The sequence below is a fragment of the Strongyloides ratti genome, scaffold srae_chrx_scaffold0000002 (assembly GCF_001040885.1).
Source record: "Strongyloides ratti genome assembly S_ratti_ED321, scaffold srae_chrx_scaffold0000002".
NCBI lineage: Eukaryota > Metazoa > Nematoda > Chromadorea > Rhabditida > Strongyloididae > Strongyloides > Strongyloides ratti.
This window is the reverse complement of record NW_020171510.1, coordinates 1,235,288-1,256,162: the sequence shown is the minus strand read 5'-3', so window position 1 is coordinate 1,256,162 and position 20,875 is coordinate 1,235,288. Positions and strand designations below refer to the sequence as shown.

The 20,875-nt window shown below is 20.6% G+C and overlaps 4 protein-coding genes across 4 annotated transcripts; 2 read left to right on the top strand and 2 right to left on the bottom strand.

Moving 5' to 3' along the window:
- Positions 1-1,300: 1,300 nt before the first annotated feature.
- On the top strand, positions 1,301-2,558 carry SRAE_X000127200 (Transcription factor, fork head domain and Winged helix-turn-helix DNA-binding domain-containing protein; the record flags this gene model as incomplete). The annotated part of the gene is made up of 3 exons (XM_024647085.1): positions 1,301-1,629; positions 1,704-2,479; positions 2,545-2,558. The coding sequence occupies 3 exons, from the start codon at positions 1,301-1,303 to the stop codon at positions 2,556-2,558; spliced, it is 1,119 nt and encodes a 372-aa protein (XP_024498736.1).
- A 3,802-nt stretch (positions 2,559-6,360) lies between these two features.
- Positions 6,361-8,155, top strand: SRAE_X000127100 (Hypothetical protein; the record flags this gene model as incomplete). The annotated part of the gene is made up of 4 exons (XM_024647074.1): positions 6,361-6,527; positions 6,582-6,769; positions 6,809-7,951; positions 8,001-8,155. The coding sequence occupies 4 exons, from the start codon at positions 6,361-6,363 to the stop codon at positions 8,153-8,155; spliced, it is 1,653 nt and encodes a 550-aa protein (XP_024498735.1).
- Positions 8,156-8,371: 216 nt separating this feature from the next.
- On the bottom strand, positions 8,372-11,503 carry SRAE_X000127000 (Immunoglobulin subtype domain and Immunoglobulin-like domain and Immunoglobulin-like fold domain-containing protein; the record flags this gene model as incomplete). The annotated part of the gene is made up of 2 exons (XM_024647063.1): positions 8,372-10,969; positions 11,027-11,503. The coding sequence occupies 2 exons, from the start codon at positions 11,501-11,503 to the stop codon at positions 8,372-8,374; spliced, it is 3,075 nt and encodes a 1,024-aa protein (XP_024498734.1).
- A 1,118-nt stretch (positions 11,504-12,621) lies between these two features.
- Positions 12,622-19,743, bottom strand: SRAE_X000126900 (Phosphatidylinositol phosphatase PTPRQ; the record flags this gene model as incomplete). Its single annotated transcript, XM_024647052.1, has 5 exons — positions 12,622-14,501; positions 15,253-17,289; positions 17,424-17,779; positions 17,910-18,265; positions 19,726-19,743. The coding sequence occupies 5 exons, from the start codon at positions 19,741-19,743 to the stop codon at positions 12,622-12,624; spliced, it is 4,647 nt and encodes a 1,548-aa protein (XP_024498733.1).
- Positions 19,744-20,875: the final 1,132 nt, after the last annotated feature.

The window sequence follows — 20,875 nt, the reverse complement described above, 5'->3', positions numbered from 1 at the left end:
TTTATTCCCAACATATATACATATATCAATTCATATTTTTTTTTTACTTTAAATATTTATTCAAATTAAATATAGAATTTGTTTTGATTATTTTATTGTTTGCAAAAGACCAATTACAATTTCAAGGTGGAGTTTTTAACTTTGTTAAGTTCCGCCTACAAATGAATTATACTAACAAAATAAATATGTATTCTACTAATTGTATAAATTTATCTTTCATTCCCTCCCAATTTCGTCACTTGAACCTCTTTATTAAAAATTTTTCTATAGTTATGTTATTCTTATTCATACAATAGTTAATCTTTTTTTTTAAATATTACACTTTATCTTTTAAAATTATAAAATATTTAAATATAATAATAATAATATTTTTATGGATAAATATTTAATATGTTTATATAATTAAAAAACATTTTTTAAATAATGTTTTACAGTAATTACATGATTTATTTATCATACCTTTAAGAAAAATAGTTTTATTTATTTTTTTAAAATTTATTATAAAAATTTTATTAATATAATATATTCAAAAATTATGTACTTTTTTTTTAATATCAAATATATAACATTTTTAAAAAGATTTCAACATTTTTAGATAGTAAAATAATTGATAAGAAAATATTTAATAAAATAAAAGTTATAAATTTGTTAGATCAACAGTTAACAGATATAAATATCCCTTTTTAAGTATAATTTTTATCATTAAACTATCTTATTCTTTTAAAAAGATACATTTATTTTCTATTCTGATACTTTTTAACTACTTATATGATACTTTTTATCAAATTTGATTTCATATCAAAATAATAAACTTATTATAAGTAGTATGTTTATTTTATATTACTATTTTATTTCACTTATTCATAATAATAAAAAAATTATTTTTAGTAGTTAAATTTACAAATAAAAGTAATAAAATTACATTAAATTAATTTTATAATTAAAAATAAAAAAAAAAAGATCACAAAAATAAGAACAAAAATTTTTTTTATTATATTTTAATATTTTCCCTACCTTTATAATAAAAACAATAATTGCAGTAATATATATTTTCTTATAAACGTTTCATACCACATGGGAGCTTTAATACAATTAATATGTACTTTTATCACTTTATCTTTATTATAGTTGTTTTCTGTTGTCATTCTCTTATATTTTATCCAATACTAGAGTTAATTTACATTTCTCATCAAAAAACGAGAATATTATTTTAAAGTATTTTTGCATTTTTATTCTAATATATATATATATATATATAGATATATATAAATATATATATATATAATATACATTCGAAAAAATGCGTTTTTCTATGGATTCAATTTTATGTCATGAAGTTAAAAGTAGTTCAATACAAAAATGTTCCAGTACATCATTACAACAACTTACAACATGTAAAGATGATAAATCTAAAGGTGAAAAAGGTACAGTAATTAAAAATATGTCGTCATTATCTATGGATGAATCAGATAATTTGTTAAAGCATGAAAATGAGGAATCAACAATTCAAATAAATACAACAAATACATCTTCTAGACATAATAATGATTCTCCATCATCTGGTTCATCAAAATCACCTGTAAATGATGTGTATACTGATGGTGAAGATGAAAAACAAAATTGTGAAATGTAAGTTTAAAATAAAATATTTTATCTATAATATATTTTTCTTATCAATATATATATATTTATCTAATTTTTAGCAATAATTATAAAACTTCAAATGATTGTAATTTACCACGATCTCGTCATATATCTTCTTCAAAACCTGCATATTCTTATATTGCTCTTATATCAATGGCTATATTAAATAGCCCAGAGAAAAAGATGACTCTTTCACAGATATGTGACTTTATCATGAATCATTTTCCATATTATAAAGATAAATTTCCAGCTTGGCAAAATTCTATAAGACATAATTTATCTTTAAATGATTGTTTTGTTAAAATACCAAGAGAACCCGGTAACCCAGGAAAAGGAAATTATTGGTCATTAGATCCAAAAGCAGAAGATATGTTTGATAATGGTTCATTTTTAAGGAGAAGAAAAAGATTTAAAAGAAATTCATCAAATGAATATAATGATTTAACAAATTTTAATACAACAAATTCATTTATACAAAATAGTCTTAATCAGGCATCATTCATAGGTAATCCATTTATATCAATAACAGGAAATTCAAAGCATATACCATTAAATATTAATTATGATGGTACAATAAATAATCCATTACTTCGTCAACAACATATGGGAATTTTAACACCACCAAATATAAATGGATATCCACCATTTTTAAATCCAACAATACTTGCAGCAGTTAATCAAGTAAATACCACACCATCTAACATTTCTCTCTCAAGTCATTTTCCTATGCTTAATAATAGCTCACTAAATACACCGGTATCATTGACAAATATTCCATCCTTCTTTAACTCAAATGATCAAAATTCAAAAAAATTAGTATCTCCATCACATAAAGGTAAGATTTTAAACGACAAATGAATGTTTATAACCAATAATTTTTGATAATTTTTCTTCTTTCAGACACTTCAACATAAAATTTTATCTTTTTCAGCTAATAAAAAATTTATTCATCCACTATAATAGAATAATATCTTATACACTCATTTTTTTATGAACATTTTAAAAGCATATCTCTAAAAAAATCAATTAATTTTTGATACTGTAGCTATATATGTAAAAACAAAAAAGTCGCAATTGGAATAATAAAAAGAACACAATATATATATATATATATAAATATATATTATATAAATTCAAAATCAAATGGAAAAAATGTATTTTGATATAAAATATTCCATGTTCTTATGATTAACTGCAAATAACATTTTTTTTACCATTCCATAATTATATAGCAATATAAGAGATAAAAATGTTGATATCAAGAGATTATGACAAAAAAAAACAATAAATTTTAAAATGTTTTATTGGATGAAAAGAACTTCTTTTTGTATTATAATACTACTGTTATTAATTATGGTAACAGTGGTAACATTTACTATCAAAATCCCAAATATTTGTTTTTTAAAAGGTAAACTATGATAAGAGGTCGTAAATGTAAAGTATGATCAGAATGTAAAAGAAATGTATATTTGTTGTTTATTTGCATTTACGATAACACTGCACCTTTCAATTAAGTATTGATTGGATAAGAATGTTTTTAGAAAAAGAAAAATTACAAATAACTTTTGATATTGGCATTAAAAAAAAATTGGATGATGGCAACATATTTACCTGGTGGTACATTATTTGTATACTAAAAAAGGAAAAGAAAAATGTAAATGAAATAAATTTAAGAAAACTTTTGTCATGTAATTATGTACCATTTATTTAATACTGTCTGAAAATGTTACTATAATTTATTTTTTTCAAAATATTTTACATTTAATCTAACTAAAGATTTATATCTCTCTTTTCTACGTGTACCATATTAATTTTTTTTTTTTACAACTTTTAATATTTTTTTCTATAAAAAAAAAGTTTATTACTGTTTATTTTTAAATTTTATTTTTACGTTTTATCATATAAATTAAAAGTTTTATTACATTTGTTTAACAAAGTATAGCATAATAATTTTAAGTTTATCATATGTTTTTAATACCATTTACGTTATGATATTAAATAAATTTCATAACTTCCTTATTTTTTTAAAATATATTTTTTAAAATAATAATTAAATTAGGTGTTATATTTAAAAAAAAAATTACTTTTAATTAATAGTAGTACGATGATTAAAGTTAAAATAAATCTTTAAATTATTTATTTTAAAAAAAAGGTTAATTATGTTATACAAATTAAACCATACTTCATAAGCATTTTTTTAAAACGACGTTATTAAGAACAAAAATGACGTTTTTACAATTTCAACCTTTTGATAAAGAGAATTCAAAAGACATAAACTTTTAACAAATTGTTTTACACAATCTAATAAGTTGTCATTAGGTGACAGCAATTACTAATTGGATATATTAATAAATATGAATTTGCCGCTACCTTACAACAAGAAGTTTGTAGGTTGTTTTATGTTTTAACAACTATTACGATGTCATCTTTTGATTAACAATGATATAGGCTTTTTAACAAAGAGACTATTTATTTTTATATGGGCCACCACATTTTTGTGATATATATTTATATATGTTTGTGTGTCTATCTTAGCACTAAATATTCTGTTTAGCGGTATTTTGTTAAAAAGAAGATAATAATTAAATAAATTTTATCGTATCTTCGTTTATTGGTTTTTATTCAATTAAAAATCTACAAATTAAAATATGTGTGATTTTTATTATAATTGTTAAAATAAAAAATAATATAATTGGAAGTTGGCGTTTATGAATGTTTGTATATGTATGCCTACTCATTTAATATAAAATAATTACTAAAGTATATTAACGTGATATTAGGATGAAATATTAAACTAAAAAGTCTTTTGTTTAAGCATAATTAATTATGTGGTTGTAATTTTGATATAAAAAGGTAAAAAATATTATTATTTGTAATAAAAAAAAATATTTTTTTATAATAATTAGTTTAAAAGTTATTGCACTTTATCAGAAATAATTACCAAATATTAATGAAAATAATTTAATTTTTATTTATTATTAAAGAATAATATTATAGTAAATTATTTTTACAAAAAAAAAAAAATATTTTAAATATTGTTTTTATATAAAATTTATTTTCACAAATATATAATTATTAAAATTAAATGATTAATATAATTTTCAAAATGAATCTATTAAAGTTAATCAATTATTAAAATATTTCATATAAAAATAAATCTTTTATTTGTATATTATTTATAAAATATGACATAAGAAAGTACTTTGAACTTTAAGTAATCTTCTTAAAACTATAAAGAATATATAATTTTGTTTTCATCTAAATATAGTATTTCTTAATTTATGTTTCATAATTTTTGTTCGTTAAGTTATATAAATAATCATTCATAATTATATTATATTCACAAAGATTTATAATAATTATATTATATTTTTAAAATTTTTAACTGTTTCAAATATAATTTATTTAATACTGATTGTTTTTATATTATTATATGAGAAAATTTTACCGAAAAAAAAAATAAAAATAAAGTATATTATTTTAAAATAGATTTTGTAAAGCAAAGTAATGTCATTCAATTATTTTTTAACTGAAATAAAATAGTAATATTTCCGAGAAGAATAATACGTAATTTAAGTTAGAAAAAAATATTAAATAGTAAGTAAAAAAGTACTATGACTTCATAGTGAAAAAAAATGTTAAGATATAAATTTAAATATATGTACTTTATTCATAAAAAATAACTAAAAAATAAATATATTTAGAATTTTTTTTGACATATTTGATCTTAATTTAGTAAATAATAATCAATTGAATGAATCAAAAATCATTTGAATTAGATTGAATTTTTAAAAAGTTATCTCTTTCATTGTTATTTTATTTTATTTTTATAAATAATCTATTATTTCAAATAAAATATTTTTAAATTGTGTCAAGAAACAAAAAAAAAAAATTAAGTGTATTTGTTATAAAAGAAAAAAAAATTAGATAAATTATAAATCACCAATTGTAAAATATTTCTCGCCAATAAATCATTCTTTGTCATTTTTTTTTATCTTTTATATGTTAAAAAAAACAAAGAATAAAGATTATTTATTATATATAAAATAATATTAATTTTATTACTTTTAATAAGATAGTGTTATTTTTTTAGTTTTATAAAATAAACTAAACAATTTTTTTTTTGTTATTTTTGTTAAATTGATAATGTCAAAAGTATTTATAGATAAAGTATACTTTGCCTAATTAACATTTAAAATTAAATGTGCCCGAAGACAATGACCTTATTTTAACTGTTTAATATTATATACTATTTTAAAAATGTCCTATTTTTATATATTATATATTATACAATATTTAATATCTTATAATATCCACAAAAGAAAAGAAATAGAAATTAGATAAATTAAAGAATCAAGTTGTATATTATATTATAAAATTAATAATGCTTTTATCTTACATTATTTCACATAATTTTAATTTTCGGTAATTTTTAAATTTATATTTCAAAGAAAAGAAAAAGATTTCTTTAGGTGGGTTGTAATGAAAGATCTTTCATATTGATAGATTATATATGTATATATAGATATAAAATAAAATAAAATTATGTATCTGTCTGTATCTATAAAAAATTTGAAACAGAAAAGATATTATTATAAATATTCAAATTTTAGTCTCTCTTCTTTCCTGACCTTTGGCTACTTTTCTTAATTTTTCATTTTGTACTTCTATTATAATATTATATACATTTTTGTACATTTTATTAAATTTTATTAAATGAAATCCTATTCAATTTTTTTAATATTTTTTTGTTTTGTGACTTCTTTTATCACATATACTAATGCACAAGATAATCAAGAATTAGTTAATTTTGCTCAAAAAGTTTTTAATAATGTTAATAATTTAACATCTATATTACAAGAAGGGAAACAAACAGATATTAGGTAAAATTCATTTTTTTTATAAATAATATTTTTATTTTTTTAAAAATTATTTAGTACATTAAGAAGATCAATTTCAAGTATATTGGGAGGAGGTTTACTTGGACAAATTGCAGAAAATCCAATACGATTAGCTGATCATTTTGGAATTGATATTGATAATTTTGGTTTTAACAGAACAATCCTTGAACAAACTATTGGAATTGAAAATCTTAAAAATAAAGAAAATTATGAAACATCTAAAGGTGATCAAATATTTAATTTAAAAAATAATAAACATATAGATGTAACTACAACGCCATTTCCAACTACAACTACAATTACAACCATGCCTACAACAACAAATGTAAAAACAGGTAATTCATTTGATTCTGTTCTTCTTGATGATTTTGGTAATGTTTTACCAATGACTTCATTTGTTCAAGATAATCAAAATGAAATTCCAAAATCTGCTATAAATATTCAAGTTCCATCAATGCCATTTACAAAACCAAATGTAAATTTTGAACCATCATCAATTCCTGTATCATCAACAATAACTGCTAAAATTGATGAGATTCAAGAAATAAAAGAACAATTAAAAAAACTTGAACAACTTTTGATTCTTAAAGAATTTACACAAAAGTATCCTGATCTAGCAGAAAAACTTGTTTCAAATAATACTCCTAAAACACAACAATCAATTCAATATGTTCCACAAAACCAACAAAATATTTATAAAAAAAGTCAATCATATTTACCTCAATCAACAGAACCAACCATTACATCATCATTTATAGAAATAAATAAACCATATCCTATCACTCGTTCTGAAAGTATACCAATTCAATATAAATCTAAAGAAAATTTACCACAACAATCTTATAATATTTTGAATACTCAAACATCCATTCAACGACCATCAAGAATAAGTCTTCTTCAAAATCAACCAAGATATGCTTATAAAAATAATGACAATCTTGAACCAATAGTTAGTTTTAACAATGATGATAATAATATTCAAAAATCTTCATATCCTATATCTGATGTCAAATGTGAATGCCTTGAAATTGAGATTGATCAATTAACAGGTAGTTGGACAAAGGCTATGTCAAGTAATATTATGATAACAAAGTTTAAAAAAATTGTTGGTAAAATGTTTGGTTTAGAAGGAAAAATGGAACTAACATGTAGTGCTTTTACTATTATACCATATGAAAATGATGATTTAAGTGCTAAAATTCAATGGATATTTAGAACACCAAATTCAAAAAGACCTTTTAAAATAAACGGTGTATTAAACTTGACTAATGATAAAAGAATTGCTCATGTAACATTCACTGATTTTAATGGATTTGTTACAGAAATTCCTTTGTGTATATTAAAAAATTCTGATTCAACTACATCAAGAAAGATGAATGATTACATTGTAGTTGTTGAAAATAATAGTAAGTTTTGTTCTAATTAATTATTTAAAGTAACAATAAATTATTTCAGAATGTTCTGAACCTGTTTTAATGATAAGTAATCCACAAAATTTTTTTGATCAAGTTGATCATGAATTAATTAAATACCTTAAACATATGATTCAAAGTGGACAATTTTCAACTATGGATATAGTATCTTCAGGAGAGACATGCGCCGAAATGTAATAAACTAATATTTTTAATGATCTTTTTTTTCTAATGCAAATTTAAGAAAGAAAATAATAATAATAATCTTTTTAATAATTAATAATAAAAAAAATAAATTTTATATTTTTATAAATAATAATTAAGATATTTTTTTTATTTTTGTAATAAATACAATACACGTATTTAATAAATATAAATAATTTAATATTTAGACAAATATTTTAGTAATTTATACTAAAAATTTGAATCATTACCATTATTATCTGAAAATTTGCCAATATTTGCATAATTATTACCATTAGGATTATTAATATTTTCAATATTTGTATAATTTGGAAACTCTGAATTATTACTTAAACTAATAATATCTTCTGGTTCATTAAAAATTTCTTGATAATTTATAGTATTTCTTTCACCACTATACCAACTTTCTGATAATGTATCTCTACCATCAATACTTAAATAATTTATTGGACTTGATTCAGTATCAGCTTTTTCTATAATAATCTCTTCTTCTTTCATTGGTATTAATGTACCTTCATCACTACTACTATTATCAACAATATTATTTTCCTCATGATCTGTTGATATATCATCATCCGTAAAGTTTGATATTGTATTTATTGATAATCCTTTTATATTAACATCATTTAATGCATTTCTCATAACTTCATGATAAACTTTAGATTTTTCAATATTTTGTTGATTATAAATATATGCTGAAGTATCCATAAATTTTCCAGTTGGTGTTTGACGTAAAATGATACGTATTAAAAAACGACATGTTAAATATTCACAATAAGGAAATTGACAAAAGAAACCACATAAAAAAACTGTAGCAAAAAATAATGGTAAAAAAATATGAATATTATATTTAATTACAATTTTTTTTACTTCACATGATAAACATAATTTTGGTTTACCATTAACTATTGTTATATTTGTTTTAATTTTTATTTCTGGTGATATAATATCAACAAATTCTGTAAAAATTATTAAACGTATACGGTATGTTGTATTTGAAAGTAAATTTCCTAAAATTAATTGTGTTGAGTTACTTTCAAAGTAATCTTCTTGTAATGTTGATTTATAATCTTTTGGTATATTATCTAATTTTTGATACATTAATTGATGTTTTAAATTATCACCAATAATATAATTATCAGTAAATATCCAAACTAATTGTATTTCACTATCATTTATTGGTTTTACACCAAAATATGTTAATCCATACATAATATTTTTACGTGAATATAAATATTCATTTGGTGAATCACCAAAATTAATCCATTTACTTTCAGGACTATTTAGTAATGATCTATCATTTTTAATTGCTTGCATTTTTATTTTAAATATACCATTTTTTCTATTAAGAATAACAGATGTCTCATTAATTGGTACAACACAATCAACTTCCCATTTAGAACGTTCTCCAAAACTTTTTGTTAAAATAGCTATACTTGTAAAATTTTGAATTATATTTTCATTTATAGTATTTATATCCCAAAATAATCTAATATCATCAAAATCATAATCAATAAATGGTACTTCAAGATATGATGTTTTTAAATATGTTTCAAAAAATAATTGTTGTTCTTCTCTTAATTTTAATCTTTTATTTATTTCCATATGTATTTTTCTTTGTGAAATATCATAAACAGTTAAATAAAATCTATTTACTTTTTCAAAACGTGTTGAAAAACTTCTTGTTCTACATGAATACCAACCTTGATCTTTTTCATTTAAATTTGTTATAATTGTATATTCACGATTCCATTTATCTCTACCACCAAAATGATTTCTTAAATTTGATAATGATTCACCATTAAATGTAAATGTATATCTATCACCACCAGTGTAACAATATATTTCAACAGACTCTCCTGTATATCTTGTCTGATTAACATTATATATAGATAATGGATAATTTCGAATATTTTTAGGTACAAGTAAATAATTAATTGTTTTACCAACATTTAAATTTTGTCCATAAACTTCACCTTCTTCCATACTTGGTCGTGACATACATTGTATACTACCTTTAAATTCTTCTGTTGTACCATTAAATGTTATTGGATTACTATAAAATAATGGTATATATTTTTTATTTCTAGTCATTGTTTGACTTAAATCAACTGATTCTAAATACATTAATGGTACTTCATAAATTAAATTTCTTGATAAACAATGAAATATCCACATATTACCATTTGATATTGATGATATATCAAATGAAACAAATGATGGTTTATGAACAATAATTGAATAATATACTTTTTCTGTTACACCAGGATTAATAGATTCACATGTATAATTACCACTATATTTTTCAATAATTCTTTTAAATTTTAAATTACTTCCTATCATTTCTGTTTCAGGTGGTAAACTTCCATGTTTTTCCCATATCCATCTTGTTTCTAAACCAAGAAGATAACATTCAAGTAATATTGAACTATTTATAGATGTATGAATTTTAATATATTTTGGTTCCATATATTTACGTTCAGCATAATCTTCATATTTTTTAGTTATAGTATATTCTGGTTGAATACCTGGATTAACTTTTAAAATAACTGGTTTATAATTCTTCCGTGTTTGATTAGTATATAAATTTTTAACCTTACAACTATATTTTCCACCATCACTTATAGAAACATTATAAATTTGTAATCCTGATTGTGTTGCAACATGCCTTTTATTATATGGTGGTATACCATATTTAATTCTAGGATTGTCATCTTTTTCAAACCATAATAAATAAGGATTTGGAACAATATGAGGAAGTCCTTCACATGGAATTCTTGTATTACTTCTTTGAAAACAATGAATTAACTAAAAAATAAATTTTATTTTATTATTATAATTTAACTATTTATAAATAAAACATACAGTTTTTTTTTTAGTTTTATAAAAAAATTTTGATGTTCTTGTTCTAATAAGTTTTAATGGTGGTGAAACTAAATCAGTTCCTACATAACCAACATTTAATTTAATATTTTCTACATGTCCAGCACATTGATAATTTCCTTCTTTTAATTTTAAATTTGTAATATTTAATTTTCCATCATATGCATAATAACCATCTTTTTTTTCAACTCTAAAACCATCTTTAAACCAAAATACAGGCCAAATAATTGGATCATCAAGTTTATATGATGGTGAATATTTATTTGCAGAATAAAGATTACATTCTAATGTTATAGGTAAAACTTCTTTAAATAAATAATGTGATGTAGCATCTATTCTTAATTCTGGTAATCTTAAAATACCTGTTGATGGATGATATGAACTATTTAATTTTATATATATATAAATTAATAATATTTTATACAAATTTGGTAATGTAGAAAATAACAATATTTTCATTTTTATAATCAAATGATATTTTATTCAATTAGGAATAATAAAATAGAAATTTTTTTTTTATATTAATAAAAATAAAAATATTGGTAAAATTTAATTTTGCGATTTTTTTAGTAAATAAATGTTTTGATAAAAATCTAAAAAAATTTTCTTATTATAATTTTTATTATTATATTACTAAATTTTTAGTACAATTAATTAAAGTTTTTAGTAAACTAATAAAAAATATAAATATAATTTTATGTGAAATAAAAAAGTATTACTAGTGTCGTAAATTTTATTTTACAAGTTTCTTTTTTTTTTTTAATAAATTAATATAATTAAAAGTATAAATAAAGACAAAAAATATGTATTAATTGATTTTATTTTACTAATAAATTACATGTTAAAGTTTTATTTTGAACTTTTATTAACTCTTTAGTGTATGATAATTAATATTTAACTTTATCATATACTAAATGACAAGTTATATAAAATTAACTGATAAACATTAATGGAAATAGAATATGCTACCATTTATTTGTATGTTAATAACCTTGGAATTGTGGGTAGTGATTTGAAAATTTTAAAATAAAATCTTAAATCTATGAATACAACTAACAATAATGTATAGAAGAAATTTAAGAAAAAATTAATTACACTTATAATTTTTAAATATTTTATTTTAAATATATAATTTTTTTAAAAATATTATTAATATAAGTTTTTGTTTAAATTAAATTATAATAATTTTACAATTCGTTGTTTTTTTTTTCTATATATATATATATATATTAAAAAATAATTTTTAGGAACAAAATGAACAACATATAATATGTAAGGTAGTTGAAAATATTAATATAACAAAAATAAAAATTTCTTTTGGATACCCGAAATACAAACATTATAAAATTAATAGTATATATAATTATATAATATTTTTAATTAATTCAAAAAAAAATGCTTCATTATGCATGATGGCAATAAACGGGTTAAAGGCGTTTAGAGAAACGCTTTCGCGACATTCCGAAAAATGTTATTATTTTTGTTCTATATAGTGTTACATGTTTTTGTGAAATGAGAGTCTCATATTTTGCATAAGAGCATTTTTGTTTTTTTTTTTCATTCTTATAAATTTTTTTTTATAATCCTGATTCAGCTATTCCTTCATCCTCTTCAATAAATATTGGATTTTGATGAAAATCACGTATATCTATTGTATGATATCCTTCTATTAATTGATTTTGTTGGCATGGATTAATCCAAACATTTGATGATCCCTGAATAGAAGAGTTAATTTGACGAGGTGAAGTATATAATATATGTTGATGATCTAATAACATACCATTATAACATTGAGGTGAATATTGAGAATCATGTTCATGAGAATGTGGTATGTTTGTACCTTGAATACCTTTTAATATTTGATTTTGATTAATATTTTGTGATGTTGATTGATTTATTGACATCATATTTATAAAATTTTGTTTTTTTAACATTTCTTGTTCAATTGCATGTGCAATACATAAATGAATAAATACATATTGTTGTTCATTTTGAACCATTTGACACCGTTCTAATCTCATTTCATATACAATACCATAAGTATCTAATGGTTGATTAATAGCCATACACTGTAATAAACGATCAATTGCAATAAATGTCCCTGATCTTCCAACACCAGCACTACAATGAATTATTGATGGTCTACAATTTTTGGAAGGTGGAACTTTACTACGAAATAGACGTACTATATGAAGAATACCACCTGGATGATTTGGGACACCAAAATCTGGCCATGCTTTATAATGTAAGTGATAAACAATTTTTTTAGGTGAATTATCATATGACATATGTGTTAAATGTAATTCTCTTAAAACATAATCATCATATACTGTTTCTTTTGCTAATGTAACTTCAATATCATTATATAAAACACTTAATTGATCTTGATCTGGCCAATATTGATGACATTTATCTCTACCTTTTTCAACACATTTTGTTAATGCAACAATAAATGGAACTTGTTGTTCCCAAACCATTTTCCAAAAATGATCTCTTGTTGATGGTAATGGTCCTTGAGCTGCAATAAATTCTCTACGTGAATTAAAACCAGGAATATAATTTGCATTTATATAATCACTTCCTTCATCATCATCAGTAGAGATTAATTTTACTCTTGAATGATCATATGGTAAAATATTGGTAAAACGATTTTTTGATCTATTAATTGGTAATTCAGATGCAATACATGTTTGATTAATACCAATATTTCTTAATTCTTCATATTCTTCACTGAATCTAAAATCTGAATCAGCAGACATTAATCGTACATGTTCAAGAAAATTTTCTATTTTAACAGGTCTATTACGTGAAGGATTATCTGTTTTGATAACAGTATTTAAAATAATTTTTTGTGGTACAGTACCAAGATTTTCTAATCTTTTATCAAATCCAGTTCGTTGTTTTAATGTCTTTGTACTTTTAATAGGTCCTACCATAGGTGAATTAACCAACTGTCCATTAGTATGACTTATCATAATAGGTGAACTAATTGGTGTTTTATTATTATTATCTTCGGTATTGTCAAACATTGAAATTCTACTTGAATTTTGTAATCTTTGAGTATTAGTATTAATACAATTTGATGTAGTGTTAATATCTTTTGAAGTATGATGATTAGAGAATGATGATTGATCTAAACTAAATTTATTGACAATTTCAGCAGTCCTATTTCTTATTAACATTTTAAAAGCTGCCCATTGATTTTGTTTATGATTTGGTGTGGTCTCACTTGAAAAACTACTACTTTTTGATGAGGACCCATAATTTCTATCCATTCCAATAGAAGAGGATCCATTACTACTTCCACCAAATAATACTGGTCTTTTTTTTTCACTATTTTTCTTTGACATTCTGCAATTATTAATACAAATAAGAAATATAATTGCAATTGCGATACACAAAGCCAATAATATGAATAATAATATAGTTCTAAACATAAATCCAGATTTGAGGAGATCTAAAAAAAACAAAAAAAAATAATAATGTTTATAAAAAATAATATAAAATAATATTTTACAATTCATTTTTTATTTTGAGAAATTTTACTTATTTAAAATTAATATTTACACATATAAGTATTAATAAATAAAGCATCAACTAATCAATGTATATTTACTACTACTATGTCATTCACGATTATCAAAATGTGGAAGTATAATGTTTATGGAATGATAGTCAAAAATATGGCAAATTTAAATATTATTTGTAGGAAAAAGTTTTAATAAAACAACCTAAAAAACATGTATTTTTGGAATAAAAAAAAATTATTATAAAATATTTGTATTATTAAAAACTTTTAAAAATACACCTACAAACACATTTAATTTGAAAAAGCAATAACATATTATATATTATTTGACAATTGTAAAGATAACAATATATACAAGCACTCCTTTACTACAAAAGTACATATTATTAATATTATTAGTTAACATAACATTAATTAACATATAAATAATTATAATTAAAATATTACTAATTAATTTATAAATATATTTTAATGTAAAATTAATATTTAATTAAAATAAAAAAAAAAATTTTTTTTTATTATAAAAACAATATATGTATATATACTTTTTATGAAATAAGAAAAAGTTTTTAAAATAAGTAATATACATTGTTAGTATAATTGTTAAATGTATATTAAAATAAGTAAAATAATGTTAATGTTAAATATACTAAAATAATATTTATAGAAAAAAACTTACCAGTTTTAGCAATCTCTGAATAATTTGTGTCTGTCCATAAATTATCAGCTGTATATATTCTTAATTTAAATCGGTACATTGTATTAGCTTTCAATGGACCATTACATATAACATCAGGATCTTTTGATTCACAATTTGGTTCAATTCCAATAACTTCTGAAATTGATTTTGTACCCCAATTTTTTTGTGGTTTTAAATTAGTTATACTTGTTATATATGGTGGTGATATTTCATAATTTTGAACTTTATACCATGTATATTGTGATATTGATGTCATTAAATTATGTGATGGTGGTTCTCTTGGAAGTTCTGTTTTTGGATCTATCTCAGCAACAATAATACCAATTTTAGTAATTGGTCCATTTTTTGATGATAACATTCGCATATTATATCTTATTGATAAATCTGTACTACGAACAGTATTTTGTATAACTTCTATACTTGTTGTTGGTTTTGGTGGTGGTCCTAAAGGCATTTGAATATTAATTGTATTATCAGTATTGGAAATAGATGATGTTCCAGCAACTGTTACAGCTAAAACTGTAATACTATATTTTTGACCTCCAACAAGATTATCAACAATTGAATCAATCTTTTTATTATTACTATCAAAATTTCCATTAACAGTTAATGTCCATGGTGCTTCTTCAATTAAATTATTTTTATCAGGATTAATTATAATTAAATATCTAGTAATAAAACCATTTGGTTCTGTTGGTGGTTTCCATGAAACATGACATGAATAAGAATTTAGTGGTTTTACAATTAAATTTTTAATATATCCTGGTATATCTTGTTCTGTTTCAAATGTTATCATATTCATTGTTCTTGTACTTTGTGAACACATTTTATCATTTTCTTTTCCACATGTTATTTGTGAATTAACAGCATATTTTGTATAAGATTTTAAATTATTTAAAACTATTTTTGAAAATAATTTTTCATCATTTTTTTGCATATTAAAAACTTTATCATAAACATTATTTCCATGAATATCATTAATAAGAATAGCTATTTTACAATCAACACTATTATCATGTATTTCTCCAAATTTACCAGTATCATTAAATGTTACAATGGTGGAAGTTTTTGAAATATTTTCTGTATTAATATCAAATGTAGTCATACTAATTCTAATATTTTTCTCAAATTTATCATTTGATACAATTCCATTTTGTGTTAAAGTATATATTTCAATATTATAACAAGCACCACGTATTAAATTAGGGATTATAATATCTTTTCTAGAATATGGATTGGTTGAATAATTTTTTACTATTTTACCATCACTTGAACTTTCTATTTTTATTTGTAATGTACTTCCATTACCAATAATTTTTGACCAAATGTCAATTAATTTTCGTAACTTGACCTCATTTCTTGGCCATTTAATAGTTATTATCCCATTATTTTCATTTAAAGTTAAGTCAAAATTTTTCATATCAAAACCAGGTGGTAAAGCCATATTACGTAATATTTTAATACTACCTTTCTTATTACTAATAGTATTAGCTGATACCTCATATCGTTTTCCAGGAATTAAATTTAAATATGTATTACATGACAATACACCATCAATCATTTCAGCATTAATTTCTCCTTCCATCTTAATTGATTTATCATCAATAATTGAATATTTACATGATTCTGCTTTTGATTTTGTTGAATTATTTAGATAAATTGTTAGTTTATATAAATTTTTATCCATGTTTGGGAGAATTGACAAATTTACTGGAGGTAATGGTTTAATTGTTAATGTTACTTTTTGAGGATCACTAAGTTGATTACTTTTTTCAGCAGATACAATAAAAAGAAAATCCATACCAGGAATAATATATTTACATATTTTAACTGTTTTTTGTGTATGATCAACTTCTATTTTATGCATACCATTTTCAGCAGCAGTTGTTGGTCCATATAATATTTTAAATTTATCAGCACCTGATTGTATTGGTAATATCCATGATAATATAATACAACCTGATTCATTTGAATCTATAACATCATCAACTGTAACATTTGTTACTTGAAGTGGTTCTAAAATATATTATTAATTTTTTTAGGACAATAAAAAAAAATTATAAATATAATAGATTTAAAAGATATTTAAAAAAATTATGATTGTTTAAATATATTGTAGTTAATAATTTTAAAAATAAAAAATAACATACTTGTTGTAATGACACCTTGCCAAGGTTGTGATGGAATATCACCTCTTATTGATGTTACTTTGACATCATAATCACGTCCTGGATTAAGGTTTCCTAGATAAAAATCAACATATTTTTGTTCAGGTATATCGTGAACATCCAATATTGGGTATCGTTTAGGTGGATTTAATTGAATATACTCAACTCTAAATGTATCTTGAAGTGCTCTTTCAGGTTTTAATGCTCTCATTGTAATATTTGTATGCATAACAGTTATTGATGCATTATCATGAAAATTAAGAGGAACTGGATCCATAAAAATAATTTCTTTTTTAATTAAATGTGTTTCATTTATAATTCTTCCATATATAGCTATGCTAAAAAAAAAACATTAAAATTAAAATTAAAAAAAAAATTATTTTTTTTAATAATAATCAATATTTAAATTATAATAAAAAAAAATATGTAAAATTTAACATTAATAGTAATAAATTTGTATTTACTTACTCATATTTATGACCAGCATGTAAACCATGAATATTTATAATAGAACTATCTGATGGAAAAGCCAAAAATGTTCTGTTAACATCACGTATAGGAAAATCCACAGATGGTGAGACATCAGTTACCTTTGCAATAAATTGTCGGTAGTTTAAAAAATTTGCTGGTAAGATAACATTTAATAACCTTGAAGGATCTGAATCATCTTTTTTTATAATAAATTGTTTACTAAAATCATCAGTTCTTGATGAAATAATATTATGATTTATAAAATTGTCAGATGTTCTTTCATTTTTTAATAAATGAGAAATATTATCATTTGGATTATTTACATTTATGTTTGTTTGTTCAATCTCATTACACTTTGATATAAAGAACAGATGAGTGATTATAAAAAACAACAATAATTTTATCCTTGTAAACAATAAATAGCTTTTCATATTTTATCGTCTAGCATCATTTACTTTTCAATTTATTTGTTAATGTAAATTAAATATTCAATATACAAATTTAGAAAATAAGTAATCAGTTCAGTTTCTTTTAACTAATTATAATTTTCAAGTGGTCAAAAAAATAATAATAGATAATATGAAAATAAATAAATAGTATTTTCCTCCAATAAATATAATTAATATATTTAGTGTTAATATTTTTTCTCTGAAATTAAAATAAAATTATTTTGCCACAAATATTAAAAATATTAAAAAAATTAAAAATAAATATGACAGTAATAATATTTAAAAAAAAAATAAATACATTAAAAATAGATAAGTAATTTTATTTATACAATAATAATTTTAAGATTAACTTTATTATTTAATTTGTATTATCATTTAACGTTACACCTGTTTTCTAAATATAGGAAATATTCTTAAATATAAAACATGAAAAATGTCAACTTTAGACAGCATAATCTTTTAACTTTAACAAACTAATAAAATGTCTGCTTTATGGAAAATAGAATAAAAAAAATACATTATTTTAAAAGTAATGAATTGGCGGATCAAATTATATTATAAAATATATTTAAAAGATTAACAAAATAATTTATAACAACTAAAAATACATTGTCATATAGTGATTGTCTTTTTTTTTAATAAATAAAAATTTATTACATAAATAGTATCATTATAGTGAACATTTAAAAATGAAAAAAGTATCGTCTTTTTAAAATGATGTACAACTTTTGATAAGATAAAATTTTACTATAACATATGAAAAATTTAAATTAAAAAATTTGTTTATGGTTTTTATTTATATATACAAAATATAACTGACATATATTAATTTAAATAATATACATTTATATATATATTATCTATATTATATCTTAAATTAATTATTTATTGTTTATTGTAATATAAACTGTGACTTATAAAAGTGTTTAATTAAAACATTTTATAATATCATAAATTTAAAAACAGTGTTTTTAAAAAAAAAATACAAATTTATTTTGAAAAAGATAAAATTTATCAAAATTTTTATATGACTAATTTATATATTCTACAAACATTTATGATGGTATATAAATATATACCCTAAATTATATTTCTAAATAAATATTAATATAATAATATAAAAATAGGCATTTATATTGAACTTTATAGATGTAGACGATTATAATAAAGAAACTTTTCCTCTTTCAATTAATGTCCACTAAGTAATATATAACAATGTAAGTGTAAAATGAAACATAAACATCGGAATTTATAAAAATAATCTTTACTATATATGAATATAAATATATATATGCATTTATATATATATATATATATCTGCATTGTATAAATTGTGGTTTAACTCTTTTATTTTTAAAACTGACCTTGCTATATGGTAACATTGTTTCAACCTTTATATCTACCTAACTGAAGAAAGGAATTAATATATAAAAGAGATGAACTGCGAGGAGTTATTATTATTATTGTTGTTATTATAATAAAAGTACTAACATTAAATTAACAATAAGTATCAATTATATATATAAAAAAAAAGAGATGAAAGGTTTCTGATCAAATGAAATATTATATTTAGGATAAATATTTCGTCAATCTAATTCTATCTCTATATCTTTTTTTTTTTAAAAATATTATATTTAAAGATAATTTACTTATATAAAAGAGTTAAAATAAAAAAGTAATAAATTTTATTTATATAATTTTTTAATTATAAAATAAAAAAAATTGATGTAATAAAAATTAATATAAATTTTGACATGAAACAGAATTTTTTTTACCTTCTTATTTATCATTCACAACCAGACAAGATAGTAATAAATTTATGTAAAGTAGTTTTACAAAAAAAAAATTTATTAATTAGAAAAATTTAATTTGTTTAAAAAAAAAAGAAATATATAACTATAGAATTATAAAGATAATTTTTATCCTAATAGTTTCTTTCTTTAAATTACATATTATAAAATACTTATAATGCTCTTTACTCAATTATTATTATTATTATTATTAGATATTAGTATTAATAAAGCACAATTAAGTATATCTTTTTAAGATGATTGTTGATGTTAGTTATAATAAATTATAACTTAAAGGTGAAAGAAGTAGATAGAGTTAAAATGTATCTTAATCAACTTTTTTTTTTGTCAATGTATCTTATATATAAATTAGTAATAAGAAAATTTGATTGATATGATTAGCCTAGTGACAAGATAACAAATCGGTCAGTATACATAATTAGAGGTCATTAATGATTACAAAGTTAATTAAAAAATAATAAATTATTTAAATAAGTTATATGTAAAGGTATATATATATATATATATATATATATTTTTTTATTTATTCTTAATTATAACGCAAATGAGAACCTAAAAAATCAAGTCAAGGATAATAAATAATTTAGAATATGAATGATGAAAAATTTATAAATAAATATATTAAAATATATTGGCATTGAAACAAAAATTTTAACTTTTAAATTAAACATATTTATCCCTTCCACCTAATTAAAAGGTCGAA